Source organism: Neodiprion pinetum, chromosome 4 (assembly GCF_021155775.2).
Source record: "Neodiprion pinetum isolate iyNeoPine1 chromosome 4, iyNeoPine1.2, whole genome shotgun sequence".
Taxonomy (NCBI): Eukaryota; Metazoa; Arthropoda; class Insecta; order Hymenoptera; family Diprionidae; genus Neodiprion; species Neodiprion pinetum.
In genome coordinates, this window is record NC_060235.2 from 22,433,705 (window position 1) to 22,459,345 (window position 25,641).

The 25,641-nt window shown below is 35.6% G+C and overlaps 1 protein-coding gene across 4 annotated transcripts; it reads right to left on the bottom strand.

Moving 5' to 3' along the window:
- Positions 1 to 244: 244 nt before the first annotated feature.
- Positions 245 to 24,773, bottom strand: LOC124217939 (CD151 antigen). Of its 4 annotated transcripts, none has more exons than XM_046624132.2 (6): positions 24,085 to 24,773; positions 8,518 to 8,763; positions 6,082 to 6,273; positions 3,590 to 3,763; positions 2,986 to 3,147; positions 245 to 2,896 (listed from the first exon to the last, which is right to left on the bottom strand). In XM_046624132.2, the coding sequence occupies exons 2-6, from the start codon at positions 8,635 to 8,637 to the stop codon at positions 2,750 to 2,752; spliced, it is 795 nt and encodes a 264-aa protein (XP_046480088.1). In that variant the 5' UTR covers positions 8,638 to 8,763; positions 24,085 to 24,773; the 3' UTR covers positions 245 to 2,749. The 4 variants fall into 4 exon arrangements, with proteins under 4 accessions (XP_046480088.1, XP_046480089.1, XP_046480091.1 ...); XM_046624133.2 differs by lacking the exon at positions 24,085 to 24,773 and adding an exon at positions 11,489 to 11,568; XM_046624135.2 differs by lacking the exon at positions 24,085 to 24,773 and adding an exon at positions 11,516 to 11,566.
- Between the last annotated feature and the right edge of the window lie 868 nt (positions 24,774 to 25,641).

The window sequence follows — 25,641 nt, forward strand, 5'->3', positions numbered from 1 at the left end:
TCTACCGCTGTTCCTTAAATAATCAAATTCATCTAGCGAAGTTTATTAAACAATCGACTTACCCGATTCTGTTTATTTATGCTTCTCACTTATTACCGCAGTATAATACTACTATAAGGATAAAAGTTTCGTAACATTACACATATTCTCTGTTAATCGTAATGATTTGAATTTAATAGCTACGGTAACAGAATATATAGTATATTTGTGTGTGTTTGTGTGTGTGTAATAATATAATAACAGCTTTTATGATATGTACATCAGGTATGTAATATAATTATACATATTATCGTACAGTTTAACGTAAATACTAACGATAAATATACATGTACAGTAGAGTAGTCCTTATTGAGAGGGTCGACGATTTTTTCCGGGTCGCCCTCCAAATCAACTTCAAATACTTCAAAAACAATTCCCTAATTTTTTCAGTTTTTTACCTCAACCCTAACCCGTGCCTGTAAGAGGGTGGATTTCCCCATTTTAAATACAAGTGTTTCGGACACATTCTTAGTATATATTTTATAGTAAGAGTGATAATATTCAAAAAACTCTGTAACTGCGAGGTTTCATTGGGCATTAGTGCTAATATGCGATAAAAAATTCACATTATCATACCATACAATCTCGACAAATTGCACACCCTCGAAATTCGACTTTTTTCCATTTAGAGGAAGTGCAATTTGTCTAGATTACCTGGTATGATGGTGTGAATTTTATCTCAGATAGTAGCACTAATGCCCACTAAAACCTCGCAGTTACAGATTTTTTTGAATGCTATTACTCTTGCAGTAAGATATATGTACTGAGAATGTGTCCAAGATACGTGTATTTTAAATGAGAAAATCCTCCCTCTTACAGGCACTGATTAGAGTCGAGACAATAATCTGAAAAAAATTGGGAATTGTTTTCGAATTATTTAAAGTTGACTTGCCGGGCGGTTCGGAAAAAATTCATTCCACCTTGATAAGGACCACCTTAATGTACAGTATTGACATACATGATAACGGTAATAATGTTAATAATAATTTTCAGTGTTACCCGGTAAATACTGGATCATCATAATAAACACAAGACTCACCGCGTGCGGATAGTGAATCAAAACGCATAATGCATGTACATACGTATCATATAATATAGTAACAGTAATAATAATGATATAGTAATTATAATAATAATAATATATATCCTTAATAGAATTGTACTTTTCGCAATACATGTATACCCTAAATGTCTGTAATACGCGACGTGAGAAATAAATACTATTACGAACAGTTATATACGCATTTCTTTATGTAATGTATATGGTCATCACTAGTGCATTTATATCAATCGACTATACGAATACTATTCATACTGTATCAAGGCACTGTTAAAACGTTTTTCAAAATTGTAGCTTGGGGTATGCATATTTTTATATCAAAGCACTTATGTATCGAAAATACGATGGCTGCAGTTACTTTGCGATCAGACTCATTGTTTTGTGCGTGCGTAAAAATATTTTATAGGTATTTATTTTTTCATTTCATCTTTGTCTTTTCGTCATTTATATAAAATTTGTTACCTCGATCGTGGATATTTTAATCCGTAGATCTGCGCTCTTGAACACATTTTGCAATTATATTTAGATTAGTGTTTACAACTACTACAAGATATTAAAAAGACAATGTCCTCGCGAAAACGAATATTAAAGATCAGACCTGCTGTATAATATGTTATATACTTGATTCGAAACTGATAAATTTTTACCGCAAGTTCTCATTGTTTCTGTGAATGTATAAAAATGGTGTGAAATTATCGATGCTTCACCTTTCTAATATCTGTTCATTATAATAATAAGTATGTAGAGTTTAAAAAATTTATCTGTGCGTAAAATTGACAGAGATTTAGATTCTTTTTGCCCTTTCGCAGATTATAAACCATCGATAAAATATTATGATTTATGATTAATTATCGTTGCAAAATAAGATGTGCTTCGCCGGTTCAATGGACAAAAGATAAATAAAATGTGAATAGAATTACATTAGCCTAGGACCCTACACATTGGTATCCTCAACCCCACATAATTCTTACGACTTGCTAAAATCATTTTTCTTACTTCATTCAATGGAATTTTTCACGGTGAAAAATTCATATTAGGTTTTTATCGCATTCACTATTCTGTTCTCCAGTCTTTCAGCTTTTGAATGAAAAAAACAAAACGCTTCTACGACAAACAATCCGTTGGCATCGTTGATTTGAAGTTATGGGATGCGCGTAACCCCTGTGTAGGTTATTTGTTTCGTACAGATAGTGTAGGGTCCTAGGGTTAAAATAATCATGACTTGATTGAAAAGAGTGATCAATTCGACGCTAATTCCGAAATACTAATGAGGAGATGGAATAATACAAAAATTATTTAATTGTTAAAATTGAAAGAAAGCAACAAAGTACGCGAACAAGTTTTCTTCCCTGACTTGACTTACCTATCGGCAGCGTTTTTAGTCGTTCCCTATTATCTTACTCCGGTTCGATTTCTCGTACATAATATAATCACTCGGCGAGCTTCTCCGAAAATTTGTGAAAAAAATATATATATATATAATAATATATGAAGTTTAAATACCTACATACTACTATATTATGTATATAGTATGATACAAAATATTCAGATTCGATCGTCCTCATCAGGTAATACGATATCAGAAATCCACCTGCACGAGCCAGCGTTACCGTCGTCGTAGTTATAATAATTAACCCCAAACATCGAATCTCAGTCGTCAAAATCGTGCCTCAGCTTGATGTAGAGACAGGAACCAAGGATGATACCGAACAACTCGAGGACCGAAAGGCCAAGACCAACGGCACCTAAAATGATCAGGTGATCCTTCGTCGTCTCGAGGAATTTGTATATACAACCCTGTAAAAGAACATATGTATACATTATATAATGTGCAGCAGGTGAAAATATGGAGAAAGAAATATGATAAAGAGATAAATAATTCTTACCGTGTACTGTATGTTGGACGGATGGTCTCTGCGACCGCACAAAAGAGACGGGGTCTTGCAACAACTGTCCGGTACGAGGCTTCGATTCGAAATCACCTCCTTATCTTTTCTCCACTCGCTGTACAGCCAATCTTCGAATCTCATCGCTCCGCAGCATTTGAACTGCATGATATATCGGGTTATTTCGTGGAGATGTCAGATGAGCAAATTATCGTAGGACAAATGCGCCTGCATTTATGCAATAGGTAAAAATAAACAATGACGACCGGTCACGTGTACATTCAGTTGCCGAAACGCAGGCGGATTTTACGAATTACATGTGTCGATAAATTGTGAAGTGAAACAAAACTGTTGAACTGTATTCCAACATAAAACTATAATTACACGAAAATTGAATAAGTAACACAAAAAAATGAAACAAATTCTCGACAGTTAGAAAAATAGTTGTGTGTGGTGAGGACGATGACGACGACGACGACGACGACTAGGGAAAGCTGTGTATGAACGAATGGATGAATAATTTATCGTCAACCTCTGCTGTGCATTATTGTACACGGATAAAAAGTCGCGCAGAGCTAATCTGTGAAGTAGAACGGCTATTCACCTCCTTCTGCATTGCGTCAATGGCGGCGGTTTCCCTGGATCTTATGGAATACGTTTCGAGGAAGGTGCGATTCAGGTTCATCCTCATCTCCGGATCGACTTGCTCCTCGTAGAGTCGCGATATGGCTCCAACACCGGCTTCCAGCACCAGCACGGCCATCACAACGAATATATACTGCAGCAAAAGAGCAAAGAAACAGGATATGTTACTCTCATCTTCAAATATATAATCTTCGCCAAAAATTGCCGATAAATAATCGGTTTTCTATCAGTCATTTTACAGACGGTCAATTATTAACCATATACCTAAAAAATTAAAAAATTAAAATAGCTTGTAATTGTGCAATAGAAAACAAAGAAGATGAATTAAACTGTAGTACCAAGATCGGCGTTTAGATTACAAGATATTATACACGTGGAAGACAGAGGAATAAAATAAGAAAAACGAGAGAGGGGATCACTCGTTCCGTTCTCCTTTCCGCGGCTGTAATCTTGTTGTTGCCCATTACCGATGCCCTTATAGGTAGAACAAGCAGAAGTAGAAGAAGGTGCATTACGTATAGGAGTTCCTGGCCCAGAGGATGATGATCGGGATCGAGCTTGCATCGAGTAAAATCGTCGCTGCGTGTATGCATGGATGTGTTTTGGGTCCGATCCCACGCGTATACGTATAATACCGTTGTGTGTATATGCGTTAAATGCGCAGACTTGTTGAGAAAAAGAGAGAGAGGGAGAGAGAGAGAGAAAGTAAAAAAGAAGAGTTAGGGACCCAAAGACGCGTCCGACTCACGATTGCGGCCCTTTTATGGTGAAAATTAACCGCCGCGCACAATTTTTCGTATGGATACATACGTGCATGTATATAAATATAGGTAAATCGTATATAAGTCATTCCACGCCAACTCGACCAAGGACTGACCCTCGACCTCTTCGATATGGTCCACGATTTTTTATAATATTGTTCCAACTTCAAAATGCACCCTCAATTATTTTCAAATGTTTTCGAGTAAAGTTTTACTTATAAGTTTTGAAAACCAACATATCATTGAATGTAATTTAAAAATGTGAAAAAATACTTAAAAACTCTGGATTAAGCAGCAACCAACAATAGACTGACTATACGTTTAATTTTTTTGAATTTATTTTCTTTCAAAAGCTAAAAAAAAGTCTCTCTAAGTCGAAACTTCCAAATGCTGATATCTGACACTAGATTTTGGAGAATTTTTTCAGAATTTTAAATTACGTCAAAAAGACGTGTTCATTTTCAAAAATCGCCATTAAAACAAAATACTCAAAAAAAATGTGAAAATAATTGAGAGTGCTTTTTAGAGTTGGAACATTACTAAAAACCGCAGACCAAATCCAAGAGGTCAAGGGTTAGATTCTGGTCGAGCTGGTGCACAATGATACATATGGATATACATGAATGATGAAAACAATTCAGGAAACTTGATGTTCAAGAATTTCCATCAATTGGAAGGAAAACAAACACAAGAAATGTATAAAATGAACAGAAAACCCTTCGCGCAGAGGGTATAATTAATTGTTGAATGTTGTAATCACAAATTTCCTTAGTACATTATGTGTATTTCTACACATATTTTTTTCAGATTCAAACCGAAATCTTTCAAAGTCCAACTGAACTCTCTTATAATTTCTCTGCGTGACACCAAAAAATTACAAAGAAAAACAGAGAGTTCTGGAGCACAAACGCTAAGCAATGTATATCAGATTACAGGCATATACTCTGCTGCCCTGGAATTGGTCGTATAAGCATACGATTTGAAGTATAATAATACTAGTAGAATAATCGCGTTTCGTACATTGGAATCGCGTATATATGCCTCTACGTACAGCTATAAGCACATACAAATAATACACCGGTATTGTTTTTCATCATTGAGCAACGTGGATAATGGTGTTTGTAACGGTGGTTGGTTTAAATCCCGATACGTATGTATAGGAATGTTCACACTGTATAATGTGCCCGTCAGCAGGCATAATGGAGTCCCTTGTTTCGTTTACCAGGTGCTTTTTATTTTTTTTTATACAGGTTTAATATAACCCCATAAGCTGCTGCTGACTGACTGACTGACTGACTGAGTGATTGTGAAGAGTCGACCTTCGGCCTTGGCCTGATGATCGCTTTTCATTAATTTGGGTCCCTTCATAAATATGCCTACTAGCGAGGGTTTAATTTTAGGTTCTTATTATTGTTCTCCTTTCTCCTTTTGTATTTTTACAGTTTGATTATAATCGTTGTGTACACGTTCGTACCTGTGCTAAAGAAAAATCTTACGTCAATATAACATATAACAAAGGAATATTGCAGGGTATAAGAAAATAAAAAAAAAACTAGTAGAACGATCAAAAACGTGATAAAAATTGCAAATTAAAACTGATCCTGGACAAAGTTCAAGGGGCGGAGGGTCAAAAAGTTCTCACCGTTATTATTATGCTATGCGATCAGATATGCGACCGCGTTGCACTTACCACAATGAGGATGCATCTGTTTTCCGATGTAACGCCGCCGCATCCGAGCCAGCTAGCAATAATGGCCAAACCACCGGCAGCGATCAGAGCGTAGGCCAATATTGGATAAGTGGATGTAGAGAGTAGAGATATGTAGCTGTGCTTCGATACGACGGTCCAAATACCGATGCCTCCAACCGCGATGCCGGAAAGCTGGAAAATAGAAACGACGCAAACGATTCGTTTGTCAGTCACGTTTTTTTGAAAAACCTTTCGAGTTATTCGATACATTTTTTCGTTTCGTGGTCACTCGATGATTTTCACCAAGTGAGAAGTCGAAAACTTTAGTATTTGATTCCGACGTTATAATTTCAGATCGTTTCCATGTTCGGTTTTTGAATTAGCCAAGTGATTTGGAAGTAGTCAATTTTTGTGAATGTCAATAATTTCGAGGATAGTCTAGATTGATTGTAGAAATCGAAACTGGTATTAAAACCTACTTCGTATTTGAACTTTCCATATTTTTTACATTTTTTCAAGTTTTGAAATTTTTAAACTTCCGATTACGATATCCCCATTTTATTATTCATCGTATGAAAAACGTTTCGCCGTACTTAAAAATTCGATACTGTGATACTTCTACCGTGTGGCAAGTTTCTATTTTTTGACTCTTGTACCAAAGTTGAAAAAAGGTAACGAAAACGTAGAAGAACAGGATATGCGGAAGAAAATATACAATTTCAAACGAGACTAAACAGATCTTATGAAAGAAAAAGAAGAAAGAGGGGTAAAGTGGGTACATTGAGAAAAATTTCTAGTTTTTAATTATCATATACAATCCTTAACTATAAACCTTTTTTTTTCAACCTAACGAAAAGAATATAGCAGTTCTGTGTAAAGAAAATCCAAAATGAGTTTCGTACGCATCAGAATTCTTTTTCATTATAATCACGCGTAGCATATTTTCTGGTAACAATGGCGCTAATTTGATGTTGAAAGAATAAATTCATGTCCATGCCTTATTTCAGTGAAAAAACGCAGTCAATTGAACAGAACAGATAACCAGAAAATTTAGAATATTGCCAACTACTTAATAAATAGTTACTCTTACCATGTATATGTTTTCTTGCCATTCTTTCGATATTCAAACCGTGACAACCCAACGTAACATTGTTAAAAAAAATTCCGACACTACTGTAAGGAATGATGAAATTCATCTCAGCCTGGTATAAGAAAAATACGAATAAGGAGTAAAGAGGAAAAAAAAATAAAAATCGGGAAAATCAAAAAAAAAAGACAAGGGACGTAAATACCGAATTTTAAAAAAAGCGAGAATTAAATTCATAGAATTTAAAAATCCAGAAAGTCGAAATACAGAGAAGCAAAAAAATATATAGTTCAGAATATACAACGCCAAAATGTAAAATCCTCAGAATTCATTTCGGTAATAAAAAATCGTAAACAGATTCTAGATTTTACCGCTCTATGTTTTAACATTTCTGTATGTTGTCTTTCCGTACTTTGACTGTCTGAATATTGATAATTCTAGAAATTAGATATCAGCGTCTTTGAAAATCGGATACTTTGGTCCTTCGATAAATCGGTCACTCTGGTTAAAATAGCCCCGCGCCCCCTGAGCACGTGTTTAAAAAAGCGGTATTCCTTGAGGAGCTGCATGGGGGGGATTTAAAACTGATCAGGCATCGAGATTTGTGCCCTGACTGCGCCGCATTGGATGATCGCATGGCGACTAGACCAGGAGATTCCAGAAAACCAGTTTTCCCTACACGCCTAACTCTCGCTACTACACCTGTACATGGACACATATGTGTATATTGTGTGTACATAATACACTACATACGTAATACATGTGTGTGCGTATATGTATATGTATGCGTAAGCGCGTGCGGCCCGTTACACCTTTTATATATGTACCTTCTTCGCCTAGATTCGTCCATCTATTGCCTACCTACACACTTCCTTTACCTGAACACCCGCGCTAACGGCAAAGCGTCTTAATTGGAAAGCAACGGAGCACAGGACAAGAGTTATGTCGTCGCCGCTTCGGCTTCTTCCGTCCGTTCCTTTCCAAACCGAGGCGTTCCCAATGAAAAACGACCATCGCGATATTCGCCTTGTTATTCTAGTAAGTATTTTTGCAATTTTGGCACAAAATTCGAGAATCCTGTTCGAGTGATGTATGGATATGTTCGATGCGGTGACAGAGAGAAAAAATTCAGATTACAAAATCGTATTTTTCACTAGTCGTTTGGATACTTTTGGTAGACATGATACCGATTTATTCAAACTCGAGAAAACCTTTTATGAACTATAAATATTGCATTTTTCAATTCGATACTGCGTTGATAATAATCTGCATTAAATTATTCCTAATAATTACAAACGCATGGATAAATGAATCGTAAATGTATATATATATATGTGTACAATACTTACAAATAGAACAACGTTGTATATGTGAAGAACGCATTTGAGGAAATTGACGGAGCAGCATCCATCGTCCCTCGTCCTGATCCTGGACGAGGTGCCGGGAAGTCGTTCAGCGCCTTTGACCATTTTTCTTTATTTATTTACACATGCACACGCAACAAAACTGCGAACCACCGATCTGCGAGAAATCGTCGTCTTCCTTCCTTCTTCCGCCGAGTTTGATCTAGTTTCGTTACCTCGCAGCCATCGCTTCTGTGAATACAAAATTGAAAATCGGGATATCATTAATACATCGATGATTGGTAGATTGTTGCATTTTCGATAGAACCATTAAATTCCACATGACAAAAGAGTAAAACAAAAGACGTATATTTTCATCTTTTGCATTTCGTTTTCTTAACCAAATACGAATAACATGATTGCGCCTTGGGATACGAAATCGTGCGGAGTTTTTTTCTACCTTTTTTACACCCGTTAATCGATGTTGCATGCCTGCATATACCTACTACGAAGATCCTTCGTTCCATTTCCGTGTAGCGTGCGGTTTAAAATTAAAAATAGATTGCTCTATTTATAAACCTCGATGAAATGATCGGCGTGCAGACGCCATGTAAGAATTCTACCTTGTAATGTATGTGCAACGTTGAACTGGATCTCGGAACATTCGTTCATTTTTTTCTTCGTCATTTTCAACGTAACGATGTGTAGATACGAAATTACACGTTGCATGTTTCCGAATCGGCTGAAAATAAAGAAACAAGGAAAAATATTCCAAGGACTGAATTTCAATCATTGTAAAAAGACTTGAAAAGTTTCCACCAGTGAAAATAATACAACTATTTAATCGTGAATTACTTCGTTAAATTAGCGTATTACTTTCGCAACTGCAATTTCCGAAGCATCGACCTGCTGCTTAATTCACCGTTTAAAACGGGAAGTTACGGAACGTGGGAGGAACGGCAGTAGGCTGACATAATTGTCTCCTTCCTTATATTCTCTTGAGAAGTAGAAAATGACGGACGTGCCCACACGCCTTCACAGCCGAACGACGAGGTGTTCGATAAATTACTTTTTTTCCGTGAACGACATGCGCAGAGAATCGCAGATTAGAAGGTAAAGATTAAGGAAACGGTAAACTAAGGAGAAAACAGGGTTTAGAATGATATTTTCCAATTCTTTTCTATTTGCCTCGTCGCACCTCCAATTCTAAAATTCAGCAAATATTCTACATATATCGGTATTTATCTGTCGTGTTTAGTTTATCACACCGATGTTTTTATTTTTTTCCCATGATTACATGATCAGCGTATATGCAAATGTTTATATGTAACGTCCAAACACTATAATCCAGGAAGTCAGTCCGTTCACCCAAATACCTACGTCTTTGAGTCTATCCTCACGCATTCCGTGTATCCAAGATTCATCTATCCAACATACATATTTATTATACAAACGCGCGCCGAGTGTTCCGACTCTCTCTTCTCTAATGATCGAAGGTGGACAAAGATTTATGTGACTGCATACTGAAATGTAATACAGGAAGAACAAGAAGGAGAAGAATACGCGTTTTTATCTCTCATACAATAATTTCAATCGAACGAAAGCATGATGCGATGTAAAAAGAAAAAAAAAATCAAATCAATCAATAATAAGAAAACAAATAACTAAATGACTAGAAAATTTTATGAAAACTTGTAAAAAACGACATATCTATAATATAATCGTAAAAATGAATATGTGTTGCTTTGTTTATCCCGTATGCGTTCCAATGCCATTCATCCGATTGCGATGAAACTTAGGTGAGTTATTGTGCGCATACCCGCAAAGCTTTCTGAATCAGTACAACCATTTTATAATAAGCGGCGCGCGAGTCGTTTCAACAAATGAGCGTATTTCATATATTTTAGTGGCAGTTCGTATATTTTCAAAACTTTCATTCTTTGAACGGCGTTGCAACGCATGCCGGGAACGAAGTCGCGGGCAACAGCTATACCTATAATGTATAAAACTCAAAGTCTTTCCGACGTACGTTCCCTTATAACTCCAGAATGACTGAACCGATGTTGATTTAATTTTTTTTTTTTTTTTTGTGAATACCTACAACATCCGACCAGATTTTAGGCTATATTTCGTTACAGTCAGATTGATGTAAGCCAAATCAGAAGGAAATCCCACACTTATGCGAACGCCGACTAAACTCTTATAGATAGTGTTTTGGTTATATTCTATATATTGGATATTATCAGTCTTCGTAGAAATATTCTTAACTGTAAGCAAGATTTTTTTTTATCTGAGTAGAATTTTCACTTTATCACGTTAAATTTGGATGCGGGCGAAGTCTCGACGGGCAGCTAGGCATATGATATATTTAAACGAATAATTCTCAAGTCCGAAAGCCAACGCATAATATGTACACATATATTCATATTGTATAAATATGTATAATGTATATAATCGCACGGTGTCTTGCTGCAACGTATCATCCATGTATCGTATAGTAATGTATGCATATGATATACAGGCGTGTACATGCAGGCATATAACCCATAAAGCAGCGTGGGCGAAGCGGTTTCTTCGGGATCTTGGAGCGCGCTGCAGCTTTCTTCTTTCCAGCTGCCGTCGAATATAGCGCAAGACACTCGACCAAATTTCCGTACATCTCACTTTTGACTCGTTGAAACGAATGTAACAATGTCGTAAGAAAAAATTTATGATTATTATTCCGACTTTTGACCACGAATTTCAGAAATACATTGAGATAGGAAAAAGACGAGATATTAACAGAATTCAACCACTCGGTTGCACGGTGGAAGAAAAATTGTTGGATCGTTAAATCGGAAATGTAAATAATCTGGACCGAGTATAGATGTAAAAAAAAAAAGTGGGGATAATTGGCCTGATAATCGACTATGTATGTAAACGTAATATACACATAGGTACAGTATGTATTATACAAATGCAGATATCTTGTTATTACTCTTTTTCTTATTATGCTCGTTCTTACGCAACGGATTTGATGCCCGACCGACTCGGTTGAAATTTATCAATGGACTGCTACTACTACACTACTACAACTGATACTCGAAGTATAAGCTGCCGCCTTTATGGCGCGCTGAAACTTCAATGAATAAGCGAAAGAACGAACGAGCGAACGAACGAACGGATGAATGAATGAATGAACGAACGAACAAACGAACGAATGAATAAATCAATGAATGAATAAGTGAAATGGCACGTCGATGAATTATTACACAGCTCTACAAAATAAATACTTTTTTTTGTTGCTCTGATTTTTTCTGCGAATCCTGGTGTTTGAGAACGTAAAACTTACGAATATAATTATGATTATATTAGATTGGCTCTAGTTTTTATGTTATTGTAGTATTGTATTCGAGATGACTCAATGTTTAAAGGCGAATTTCTCTTGAACGGTTAAAGTTCTATATCAGTAGTTTTTTATAGAGCGTGAAATTTCCTATAAGAATCTGTTAATACAGATAGTTTATTAGATGTACGTTTAGATGGTTTATATGTCAGACGTTTATGAGATATATTTTTTCCTAAATTTTTTTACCTGTTATTTAAATGGAAAATGGAAAAAAATCAATATTAAAAGCTCGTATTTGGCTGAGATATTCTATATAAGATGCTCTACCGAAAGTTTGATGCGTGTTTGAGAGAAATTTTTTAATTTTTTTTTTTTCGGAACACCCCAATACCCCCCCTTTCGAAGAAACTTGTTGTGCCCTCTTTTTCATGGCGAGAACAACAAAGTATTATATTTCTTATATTTTTTATACTTCTGCCCGAATAAAGTAAGCATAACTAAGGTTATTGATAGTATTTTTTTGATAAACTTTAGATATTAAAAAAAAGAAATCGAATTTTTCACCTAAACATTGCTTTTTTGAGTCATATATGAAAATGTTGATAAAATAAATAACTAGAGCCAATTTCGAAAAACTACGCTTACTCCTGAGGTCGTTGACATCGAATCTTTCTAAGACGACTCAAATATCAAGAGCAACAAAACCACTGTAGACCAGTGTTATCAATGGTTTTTAACAGATTTTCATCGATCTTTTGAACGTGTTTGCCGCGTTCCTTATAATTCGTACGTAATTTTCAATTCATATTCAAAATTCTACGAAACATCGAATGTAAAGAATACAGCATAGACCAAAAAACGATAAACAAGATCCATACATCTAAACGTCGAGTCCGAAGTATATTGCGAAATATAAGATATGATTTTTTCAATAAATATACTCGAAAGAAAATTTAAAAGAGCCGTTAAGACTCAGAATTGTAATAAAAAACATTTAATGTTTTTTTTTTTTTTTTGTCAAGACTTATTATTATTATTATTTCACTTCTTCGTAACATCGAATGATTTCTATGGATGTATTCGTATAGTCATCAAACGAGATTAGGTACACGGGCTATTTTTTCATCCTAAGATCATCGAAAAGTTCAAATTTTTCTTTTACGGAATTAAACTGTAATTAATTTCAACACCTGATTGAAGATTTTTTATTTTTAATTTTTTTTTTGTATAATGCATAATTGCATACTCATTAAATGAAGTTTATACGTAAAATATATGAACGTTTTATGTTTTTCTTGTTAAAAAATTACTGTATAACAGGGTGACGACAATTTTGCTGAAAAAAAATTCCCCAACGTTTCCCTGATTTTCCTCGTCAAAAAATTCAAAATTCCTTATAAAATTGGGCACCTTTTATGACCAGCTCCAGAAATTGTGCACCTTCGATACATACACTCGAATTCAAAAACATACAAATAATCATAAATTTGAACAATACCATTTCCAAAAGGTAGCTTATTGTTAGCTGAAGGAGTTTAAGGTTCAGAAATTTCAAAAAATCTATAATAGTACATCGTATCAAACATATTTTCCCAAAGTTTCAAGTCAATTAGAGTAAAAGTCTAGGAGAGAGAGGTTTTGGAAATTCCTTTATTAAATTAGGGCTCGATCGGCCTCGAGCGTCGCAGTTATATCGGTCGTTTCTCAAAACTATATAATTGAATTCGGTGCACACGATTACTCAGAAACTAACGTACCGATCCTATTGATATTTGGCACACTTCTCCTAGATAAGATTGACTAGCGAATGAACTGAGGAATTTTTTTTTTTCTCCTCGATCACAACTTATTTTACAAGGCAGTACATGGTGTAAGGTGTACCGAAAATCGTACTTTTTTTGCAAAAAGCTCTGTCAAAAATTCAAACTTCAATTTTTAAAAAATCCTTCGTTCATTCATTAGCTATGCTCACCTATTGGCAGAAAATATATTTCATTTCTTTTTTTTTTTTGATTTCAAGTAAAGCTAGCATGAATTATCGTGACCACGGCGAAAATTTTTATGAAATATCGTTGAAATATTGCTCTCTCCCTTAAGTTTGAATCAAATAATCCTTTTATTATATTAAAAAGAAATTACAACAAACGTGCTTTTTTATAACCTTCGAAACATGTAACACCTGAATTTACGAAGCATAGCCGAAGTTTGAAGATAATTTATAAGAAAAGTACATTTTACCCTATAGTCCGTCATAATTCCCTGATTTTTCGCAAACTATTCCGAATTTTCCCGTCTCTCGTCACCCTGTAAAATATATTCCTTCATTTTTCCACCCCATTCGATCACACAAACACAATAATAACACCTATACATTCCAAAGTAATTGGCGACACCTCGTTTCTCCCGCTTCGCAGACTGCACGCGTATGATATGTATATACGTACATAGGCGTAATGTAGCCTTAATTTATACCTATATACATCATCCGATACACGTACAAGACAGCAGGAACAAGCCAATAATAACACTTGTTAAGAGGAGATAGGGTGCAGGCAGAGGCAAGGTTAACGCGATTGCAGGGCGATTGGGGCGATTGGTAAATTGCCTCCCCTTCTGCTCCTCCTCGCAAATTGTCGTTTCTATTATCCGTCTCTCTCGTTCCGGGGGACATAGTTGAACGAATGAGGATACGTAACGTTTTGCTGCATACACGAGCCAAGGATGGGAACGGATCGCCGATCCGACCATGGATGTTTGTCGTGTGATAATATACAACGAATACTTTGCATAATCTGCATCGCGATTTATCTCACGTTAATTGAGAATTAACTACGCGGTGAGATTTCCTCGTTTATACCTAAAATTTCAAAGATTTTCGTCTACACTGGCCATCGTTAATTTTTATAATTCAAACCACATCAAAGTGTAATTAATCGTAATTTCACTCCTATAATGAGAATTTATTTTTACCTTGAAAATTCAGTTCGTGCGACAGTTTTCTTTTTTTTTTTCTTCTTCTTCTTCAAAGTTTTCACTTAAAAGTGCACCTTCTTTTTAACGTACTCGACACGTTGTAAAAAGAAACGAAAATACTTGTTTTTCTCATTTACGATCATTTTCGAATATCATGCAATTCGCAGACGCAGTTTCCTTTCTTTTTTTAAACCTTTTTCACTCGCATCTAATATAATTACGCGAACGACGACGACGACGAGGCAAAATTACCGCAATGCACGCAGAAAGGCGACTCTCGGGGATGATAAGGTCTCGTCATTGCGTTTTCAACTTATTCAGCGCGATTTAACGCTTTGCCGTGCACGGAAGATTATTATATGCACATGTACCGGGATATATAACTTAAGAGTTAGTACTGAATTATTTTTTCAACTAGAAGCTAGATTCGCCGCCTTTATCACGTTGACGGTACCAAAATAACGAGGTGAATAACTTCAACTAAGTGAACACGGTATTCAGATAGTTACAGAAATTGTTATTGTATAAAATATCATGCAACAGAATTCGAAAAATCAAACGAATGAATTCCTCTTTCGACATTACCGTCACGTTATAGAAATATTAATAAAATATCCCATTACACACGGATTGTAGGCGAATTTATTTCCTACATATTGTTGTTATGATTATTATACGATTATGCCCGTTGCATCCCACGCCATCCGCTCTCCTCCTCTTCATCTTCTCACAACGCGCGAACAGAATGAAACGAAACGGTACGAAACGAAATGGAATGAAATTGAACGGTAAATACAAGAGGGGAAGAGCTATATATGTATAAGGTATATATTACATGAATTTACGGGATCTCTCGCTTACCTGAGGATAAAATCGGTAGATGTAAAGCTAAGCAGGGACGATGATGATGTAAATAATTGGTACAGAAAAATATGGAAAACGGATCATAATGTCAAAAAATGAGTTAAATTAATGCAGCAGCTTCCGCCTGTCGATTTTTTTATTATCGTCACGTTTCTCTGTTTGCAGAGAAAAATGAAAATTATTGTAACCACCTCGAAAATGAAAAGTTGAGTTTTCAGTAGTTCTCGACGTTTCGAGCGACGTTTCTAGATCTAGAAAATCACCTACGATGATTTACGGATAGACTTGTGTGTGTGTGTGTGTGTGATCAATTTTTTTGTCCGACGATATCTCGAGAACGAGACGCCGCTGCTTTTCCAAATTCAGAACTGACTAGATTTTGGCTTCGATCGGTTGAATATTTTTTTTTTCAATTGTTTCAATACCAAAATTTCAAAAAATTAAATAAAAATTATGATATCTAAACGGGAATTGGTACCGTGAGGTTGTTTGAATTGTTAATCACGAATCCGTGAGATTTGCAAAATTCAAATTTGACGTATTCAATAAGCTGACAAAAAAAAAACTAAAAACATTTAGATTTTTATGAAAATTGGCACTCGTCGGTTTGTTGGGTGGCTGATCACGAATCCGAAGTCAGATTGCGAAATCCAAAACGGGGATCCATTATGGTGGAAAAAAATCCAAAGATATTCCAACTTTAGTGAAAATTGGTAGGCGGAGTCGTTTGTTGGCTCGCCGATAACGAAACCAAGGTCAGACGTACAAAATTTGTAATAGTGGATCCATTATAGTGGTACAAAATAAAAAAATCGTCTCATTTTCATGCAATATGATATCCGAGGTTTTTAAAATCATTGATTACGAATTTCAATTTGTAGTTCGAAATTCGAATTTCCCTCCAAAGTAGGGAAAGTCGAATTTATAGGAGTTCTACTGTATTATTCTTTTTTTGCCTCTGTGAACTTGGAACCTGCAGTGTGAAAGTTCGAACGAGAAATTCAAGGGCTGGCTCACGGCCAGTGTAAAGCCGCTTTTTTTTTTTAATTTTTCTTTTTCCCCTTCTCGCTCTTTTTTCCTCTTTTACTTGAGTTGTAAGAGGAATTTCATTTTGTACGTATGGTGCAATTTTATATCGTAATAACAGTTGGTATGGAATCGATGCCGTCATAATTTCCGGCATTAATTTATTTATTTATTTTGGGAACAGGTAATTAAAAAAATTATTATCCATTTTTCTTTATCGATCAATTTATGTTAAACATTCATATCATTGTCATATCTCACGTCTATGAGATAAATATTGCGTAGAAGAAACAAAGTTCATGTTTGAAAAAAAAATTCAGAAAAATCAATATTGTGATTTAAAAAGAAGAGAATAAAACAACGATAAAAAGAATATAAGAGAAAAAGGCGGAATGATAAATCAAGATACGATAAGATCGTGATATAAAGTAAAATGATACAGCTAATTAATTTTTTCTTATATATATATATATATATAATATACACCTAAAATAACGCGAAATGAACGTCAAAATAGCAAAATATTATACGTACGTACGCAGATAAAACACAAACAATCCGTTCTATTACAGTTTTTCGTTATAGTTGATCTGTCGCAAATAAAAAAAACTTTTTAATGACGTCGAATATACATTATCTTAAAATAAGACGACGGTAACCGCGATTAGTTAGTAAAACGTTTCATAGTGAAAAAATAAATGAGGGGAGGTGGGGTTAATGGTACATAAATTAACGAATTAAAATTATGAGCAGACAACGCGGCTTTTCGGTTACGTCGTATAACTTCATACGTATTTTCATACGTACATAGAAAATAGGTAAACACAGACACGCACCTGCGTGCAACAACAGCAGCACCTGCAGCAATGTTATATCCAATTAGTATAATTACACGTCACGTATAAGGATAGAATACATTATTATAACGGTGGCACGTTGCACAAATATTGAATCACGAATAGTGCATATTAAGCGTAGCTTATACGACGACCATTCGGTGTAGCGGATCCAGCAGCAGCAGCGGTAAGATACAAATAATATAAAATAATGTTTAATTTTCTACGACGGGTAATCGGAATGAAGAAGAACTAATTATGCGTTAACCTAATTTGAAATTCAAGTATAAAAACCTTTCACCGAAATTAAAAATCGTACTGTGAGGTTCGCTGAGAAAAATTTCATATGTTACGGTAACTAGAAAAATTCGGTAAAACAGGTATCGTTAAAAAGACTGTTTGAATATTGTTGGAATTACGAAAAACGAGGTACGCCTAACCATTTTGCGCTATCGTCGATCCTTTTTTGGTAGTTGCAACGCAAAATCAGTTTGTGAGGTTTGCTGTACTTTTTTAGTTAAACAAGGCTTTAACATTAATTTATCGTTGCGCAAGCGTTAAATTTTCGCAACAGTTACAAGAAAATAAAGTAACAGCGATCGTAATGAGAAGGAATAGTAACGGGTACTAGACTTTCCGGTAACAGCTACGAAACTAATTTTAATTTTGTACCTAGAAAAATATTTTTCGATCGTGGTAAAAAATGAAAACAGTTAAGGACCGAACGGTAACTGGAACTAAAAATTTCTCTCATCGTTGGAGAGAAAAACTAAACAAAAATGAATAACAAAAAATAACAAAAATTAAAAATAAAAAAGCAAAAAATAGACCGTCGAGTTGGCAAGGAACGCCCCCTATGCAATTACGTCACGTGGTGGCGTATATCGTATCTATGTATCTAAATCTTTATCTACAAATATACGTATATATGTTATACGAGGTTGATAGGATAGTTACTAGGTACACGTAACTCATGTATAGCGGAACTGTTCTAGTTTCAGTATTGAATTTAGGTTACTGCGGTATATAACGCTCAGGTACACATGTATGACATACCGTGTATTAAGTGTATATACAGAATAGACACGCCGTTAAACACGCTATATACACGTATATTCATACGTGTTGGTTGAAGTAGCAGAAAAAAAAAAAAAAAAATCGTACGGCGATTGCAAATTATTACAATGAAAATTACATGATAACGACGTAAAAGAAAATCTCAACGAAAATTGTTCAATTCTGGCGCTTTAGGTATTCATAAATTATTCATACGTATCTAAATTTTTTCATCTTTCTTCTTTACTTTTTTTTTCCACTCTCTCAGAGGAAAATACGATGTTAACCCTTCGCGGTCACCCTGGGTCATATTTGTCCCCAGAAACCATGTACAAATTTCTTATGGGACGATAAATAAGTGCAATCGCAAAGGGTTAATTATTCAGAAATATTACTCGGAGTTAGGACAATCGTATAAAAAATTATAAACGATATCAAAAATGGTTAGAGAAAATCATTTCTCAATTTGGCGTAGAATAATACCTCACATATAAATGTAAATTTGGTGCAGTATAACTGTACGATATAATTTATATTAAATATAACATAATATACGTATATGTAAGTAAGAAACCAAGGATTGAAACATCAAAAACAAATTGAATTGTTTTTTTTTTTTTTTTTTTTTTTAAATCAACCACGACTACGAGAATAGTATCACGTTGTATCTACATTGCACACGTATAGGTATAAGTGTAACATATACGCAAAATATCCATTAGGCGACGAAGCAAGGCAGGGAGAGGAAGAGGATTATTAAATTACACAGGCATGACCCAACAGCGAGGAGAGTTAGTGCCATCCACGCTACGGTGAAGAGAGAAAGAAAGAGAGAGAGAGAGAGACGCAGAGAGTTTAAAGAAAAAAAAAAAGAACACAGCAGTCAAAAGTCAATTACTCTAATTAGGTTAACTGGTCTGATTTCAGTAAGAAATTCCAGAAACATACATACATACATACATCTATATATATATTGTTATTTTGTTTTCATTTACAACGAGAAGTTGCTTATTGGACCAGATTCATCCGAGCCATAAAGCCCTACACTTAGCTCGCGTTATAATCATATCATCGAGCTTGTACCAGAGGCATTCATGAATACATCGTGTATATATATATATATATATATATCCTCCTACTCTTCCACCTCTAATTGATAATATCTGCAGCGTGCATGGCTAGATATCTATAAAGCGCGTCTGTTTCTTCTCTGGATATATGTTACATGTATATCATAAGCTATACATTATATGTATGTATACGTATACTGTATGATGCGCCATGTGGATAGTTTCGTGAAGAGATGGAAACTGAAAGATAGAAAAAAAAAAAAAAAAGGGCCCAGAAAAGTCGAGAGAAAAGTAATATTCTACGCAAACAGTTTAGGCAACAAAAAGGGTGATTGAAAAAACGCTGGATTCAAATGAGCACTAATTAATCCTCTGCAACGAGAGATGAGAAAAGTGGAAAAGCGATCCTTCTCATTCTCCAAATATTAATCTTTCTTGCTTTCTTTGTTTTCTTTCTTTACTTTTATTTTCCTTTTTTTTTTCTGCTCTCGCCAAGTTCGTGGGGAGAATTATAATCAAATAATGAAGCTATCACAATGTAATAACACGGTGTAATATATTTCTCAATAAATTGACCCCGGTCAATTAACCGATTACTCAATTTACTCGATTAACGATTCTCATCGCTCTTTCTTTGTTTTTTCTTACCGCCAGGATCATCTTATTTCTACTCTTCTTTTTTGTCTGTTTGATCGTTAATTTCGGGTAGACATATTTTTCTACTTTTCCCGTCAACCCTCAGCTATGCATTTTATCTACAAACGTACGTACAAATAACTTAATAATTATCATTAAATATAAGCTCGGTAATAACCCCTGCATCATTTGTTGTTCCGTATATAACGACAATGCGCAGCATTCGTACATGCTACAACTCACGTTCTTTTTATTATAATCATTGTCGTCATCATTATTATATGCTGCGCACCAAACGACGGTATTATAAATTTTATTCATTATAAGGTACCTTATATAATCCCGTTCCCTACACAAATGTGGTTAGTTGCATAAATATGCAATCGTTTACATATGCATGTATGTACGCATACATACGTATATATAGGCAACGTGAACGCGTGCGTACTTATATGGAAAAGGCTTTCGGACTCGAGAAGTTTTGAACGTGTAACTATGCGCTGTATACTATTATGTACGCATACGCACACAAATGCATGACGTACTCTACTACATAATTATGATTGGAGAAAGTTTAACGAGAAATTATTGTAAGGCGGCTGTGTTACGATAAGAACAATAATAATAATAAGAATAATATCAACAACAACAACAACAACAATCATAAAAATAAAACGTGGTCTCTAAAACGGATCGTTGGAATTTGTAAATTACTGTCTTTTCGATTTTCTTTTAGTTTTCTGTTTATTTCTCTTATTTTTTTGCCAACACTTTGAAAATATTATGCGCACTGGCGCTAAGTAATAATAATAATAATAATAATAATAATAATAAGAATAATAATTATAATAATAGTGACATACGTTAAGTGAGAAATTAAAAGATACGTCTCAGAATTGAAAAATGAGAAGATAATAAAAAGAAGAAGCAGAAACATTGTAAAACGCAATAAAGAACAGATTGTGCGAAACGGTTTGGATGCGTATAATACATACGGTATTTACACTATTATTACAGTTGAGAGAGTGACTCGTTACCATTTGTGGTTGTGCATGCGTGGATGCAGTAACTGTCAGCATCGTTTAGCATGATAATAGTTAAAGGAAAGTTCGGTCTCGGCCGTCGGATAATAGTTCTTAAAAGACGATATTGCCGGCCAGCTAGCCCCAGACTATACATAGCTTTGCATGCAAGCCCGTTTGTATAACACTTATCTCTCTATCGTCCACTTTATACGTACATATATATATATATACGTTACAATGGTATATATCTATGTATTATTTACCTACGGAGTTTTCTCACGATCGCCCACGAAGACCGTACGTTATGTATATAGGTATAGGTATGCGTGTATTATGGATACACGTAACCAGTTATATCTTATTAGGTTGGTAAAATGCCATCGCACGTGTATATACATGTACACCTGATCCTTGCATTTATTTCATCTCATATGCGAATTCAATGACATGTAATAATTGTACATCATATTTTTAGACTTTTCTCCAAATCGTGAGAGAAAACGATAATACCTGTTATTCCTGCTACCTGTTGCAGATACATATATACATACATGCATACATAAGGAATTTCGAAGCCGACCCTTAAATCCGCGCATCACCGAAAAAACGACGGGTGGTTTTCGACGAAATTTACGGATTTCTATCCTGCAGGTAGGTACTATGTAAAAGGTACGTATATACAGGGGTTTCACTGCATTATATACCCCGGGTCCAAGGAGTAAATACACAAAATAACTGACAATGAGCCGCAGGTACAGCAGCTAGCACCGTTTCAAGTTCCTTTTTCCTTTTCCTTTCTTGTCTTTTCTTCAACGGTTTTCCCAAAATTTCACCTCCCACTTCCATTTCAATTTATTCTTTCATATTGCTCTGCGTATATCGATTGATTATCGTCTTTGTCGAATTATTAAATTTCTTAGCTCGAACAATGTATTAGACAATTTTATTTTGTATAACACAATATGTAACATCGTGTTTGTCTAATGCATACGATTTATATATATTTTATAAATAGTATATAATAATAATAATAATAATAATATATATAAAATAAAATTGCTCGGGAAAAGAAATTTAATAATTTAACAACGACGAAAATCAATCTGATCATAATGTTCCAAGTAAATATGCTTGTGATTGCTCGCTATTTAACAGGCACGAAATTTCATACGGCTGCTGCTGCTGCTACGATTTGCTCGGATAAAAAGCGGTTTTTCACCAGCAAGGTAAATGCTAAGGTATGACCTTTGACACCCTCTTCCATCACCCCATTTAAAGATTCTTCGCGGCCGGTATGTTACACACTGCACATATCATATGCAGGTGCGTAGATATACATCCGACCTATGAAGTTGAACACAGGTTGTTGCAGCGAAATAATAAACGTAATTAAAAAGACTGTAATACTCACGGGAATTGGAGATATCGAATTATACGTATAGTACGGACATATGTGCAGGCGAAGAGCGTATTTGGATTTAGTACCTGCGGTATAATAATCCACAAATACCAGCATACTCGAAGAGCGATATCTTTGATATATTGCGCTGATTTTTTTTCCCTCCACATATTGTCTGACAGTATAACAATTACCGTTTCTGCAACGCGGTTAAAATAATTTAGAGAACACTCATATTCGGTACCTTAAACACTAATATTTTTTATACATTATCCGCAATATTCTTTTCAAATTTTCATATAATAGAAATACCTCGCTGTGTATTTAAGTCACGTATATCGTTATACGTACACAAATGTACGAATCTATATTATATGAACGTAATGTAACAATCATGACAGTACCTGAAGCTGCATGAGTAGGTATATCGTACATAGGATATGCGTGTAATTGTTGAGCGACTCGCAGCTCAAGGTTCGCCATAGATAAAAATAGAAGATTTCATGCACGCGTACGTACGTACACACGTAGAAACGCATCCATGTATTTAAGATAGGACGTCATCGTCGCCTTTGCTTCCCCCGCCGATCACAAAATATCTATCTCTGCTGTAACTATAAACCCGCAGCGCTGATCTGTCTTCTAAGAATTTCACATTTATTTATATCGCAAAATGTAATACAGGGAACATTGTCGCAAGGCGTGCAATAATATATATATATATATAATAATAAATAAAACTCGATTAGAAATCTGCATACTTTTCTCGGAACCGTGAGAGAAGAAGGAAAAGAAAAAGGAAATGGAAAAAGCAAGCACAGGTGTATGCGTCGAACTCAAAGTAACTGCATAACGTAAGTGTTGTGTACAAAAACATGAAACACAACACGCTCATGCGAGAGATGTAAAAACAAGCGAACGCCTATTCGGCGTCGAGATTATTGTTTAAACTTAATTATTTTTGAAAAGCGATTTTGACGAGAGAAAAAAACATTGAAAAAGGCTTTCAACACCCCCGATATTCAACTCTTTCGACATTATCACCTTGACAATTGTTGGTCAATGCGCGTTTCACCGATTATCACTCGTCGTGCTCTTTCTCTCTTCTATCTACCATCGTGCAGACATTCGACCAGCGTGAAATCAATATATTCAATTTCCCGCGGGGCTATGATTTGCGATAAGCGTTACATTGAGAAGACTCTAGATCGCGATTACAATAGTGAACGAGGGAAATGGGAAAAACATCGCGGTGAATTAGAGACCGGAAAACATTTCAGACATGCGTATGCGATGCGTTGTTTTAAATTTCTCACAATTATCTATACCTAAAAAACAAAACGAATAAACACAAACTCACCAATAAATCGCGAAGTAGTTTGGTAGATTCGTGAAGTGGAGATGTAACGAAAGATGCCGAAGTTGGCGTCGAATCTGGCCGGCAAAAAGTCCGTGGCAAGCTGCAAGTTCAAGTGTAAGGAAAAAAAAGGACCGCGAAGACTTGACGCTCTCTGAATCTCACTGATTATCACCAAACAGCACCAACGCCAACAGTAACAGCAATAAGTTATCACACAAAATCTCGCTGTACCGAACTTTAATCGATGTGCACAGCACGCGTTTCGAATCAGAGAATGCAGAGCGAGGAGTGTCGGGTTCGCAAATGTATTTGATTTTAGAGATTCACGCCGCGACTCGAGTTACGTAACCCATACAGTTGGTAATTTTACATAAGTTTGTCGCGTGGTGCACGCACGTTTCACGGTTCGCCGCGGTCTTTTTATGCGCACTTGTAACAACAACGGCGATGCCGATAAGACCTTCCTGGTTCCGTTCCTCGTCTTTCCTTTCCTTTCCTTCCCGCCGACGACGTCACGAAAAACTCGGAATTCCGAATTATCCACGCGAGCCGGGGTCTCCTTCTGTCTTCGCGGGATTATCCACGTGTCTGCGAACGATACTGATCGCGATACCGAAACAAAACAACGCGGTCACGTGACAGAGCGCGCGCTTATCCGCCGACAATTCTTACTGCGTCGAACGTCTCGGCGACACTGAGAAACGCGGCACGAAACACGAGTGAGATTCAAGATTCGAATCGAGCGCCACGCCTCTGTCGGCCGGTAAAGTAACTAACCGAATCCCGGCGAACTTCGGGGACTTCCACCGAAGGTGTATATAAAGACTGCCAGCCTAAATGCATTAAATGGGGCTTGCCGTAACTAAAAATAGACGAGATAAAATTCGTCGTCGAGCCGCGCTCTCTGCGTCGCACAATTCAAGTCGGTAAGCGGCCGGTACGTAAAGATAAGAACTAATGTTACCATCACGTGTATCCAGGTGGATAATGCAGCATGACTATGAAATGAACGTCGATTGAAATTTTCGGGTAGCGCCGTATAGACATCACCCATTTCACCCAAATTCAGCAATGTTGATCTAACTGCATCTCAGTCACGTCGTCACAAATAATTTTATTTGAATCCCTGTCAGAAGCCAGTTTTTTATATATACTATCTGAAAATAACTAAAGGAGTTATAAGAAAGGGATGAATTGTATAGCAGTATTTACGATGTAACTTATGTACTTATAAGTTTAATATACATGACTGATATTTTCATCGCCAGCAAAAAGGGGGCTAATACTGAAAATCAATTTTTTATGCTTCAATTTACGCTAAATTTTCGAAGATTGTTTAAAGCCAGTGCATTTTTATCGGAAAACAGAGACTTTTTCATATAAAAATAGTATTTGCCAGTGGCGTAATTATGTCTTCGCGGATCCGTGTGCAATTATTCAACCTGTATCCCCTGTACTTGCCCACATTTTTAAATGCAATTACATTTTCAACAACCAAACTAAGAATTTCAATCATCGCTAATAGACGTAATATGAAAAGCAGAAATTCTGAACTCG

Excerpts from the sequence above, each read along its gene's own strand:
- LOC124217939 (XM_046624132.2), bottom strand. The coding sequence starts at position 8,637 with ATGGTCAAAGGCGCTGAACGACTTCCCGGCACCTCGTCCAGGATCAGG. Across the intron at positions 6,274-8,517 it reads TATACAACGTTGTTCTATTT|CTTTCCGGCATCGCGGTTGG; the intron begins GTAAGTATTGTA and ends TCTATTTTCCAG. Across the intron at positions 3,764-6,081 it reads ACAGATGCATCCTCATTGTG|TATATATTCGTTGTGATGGC; the intron begins GTAAGTGCAACG and ends CTTTTGCTGCAG.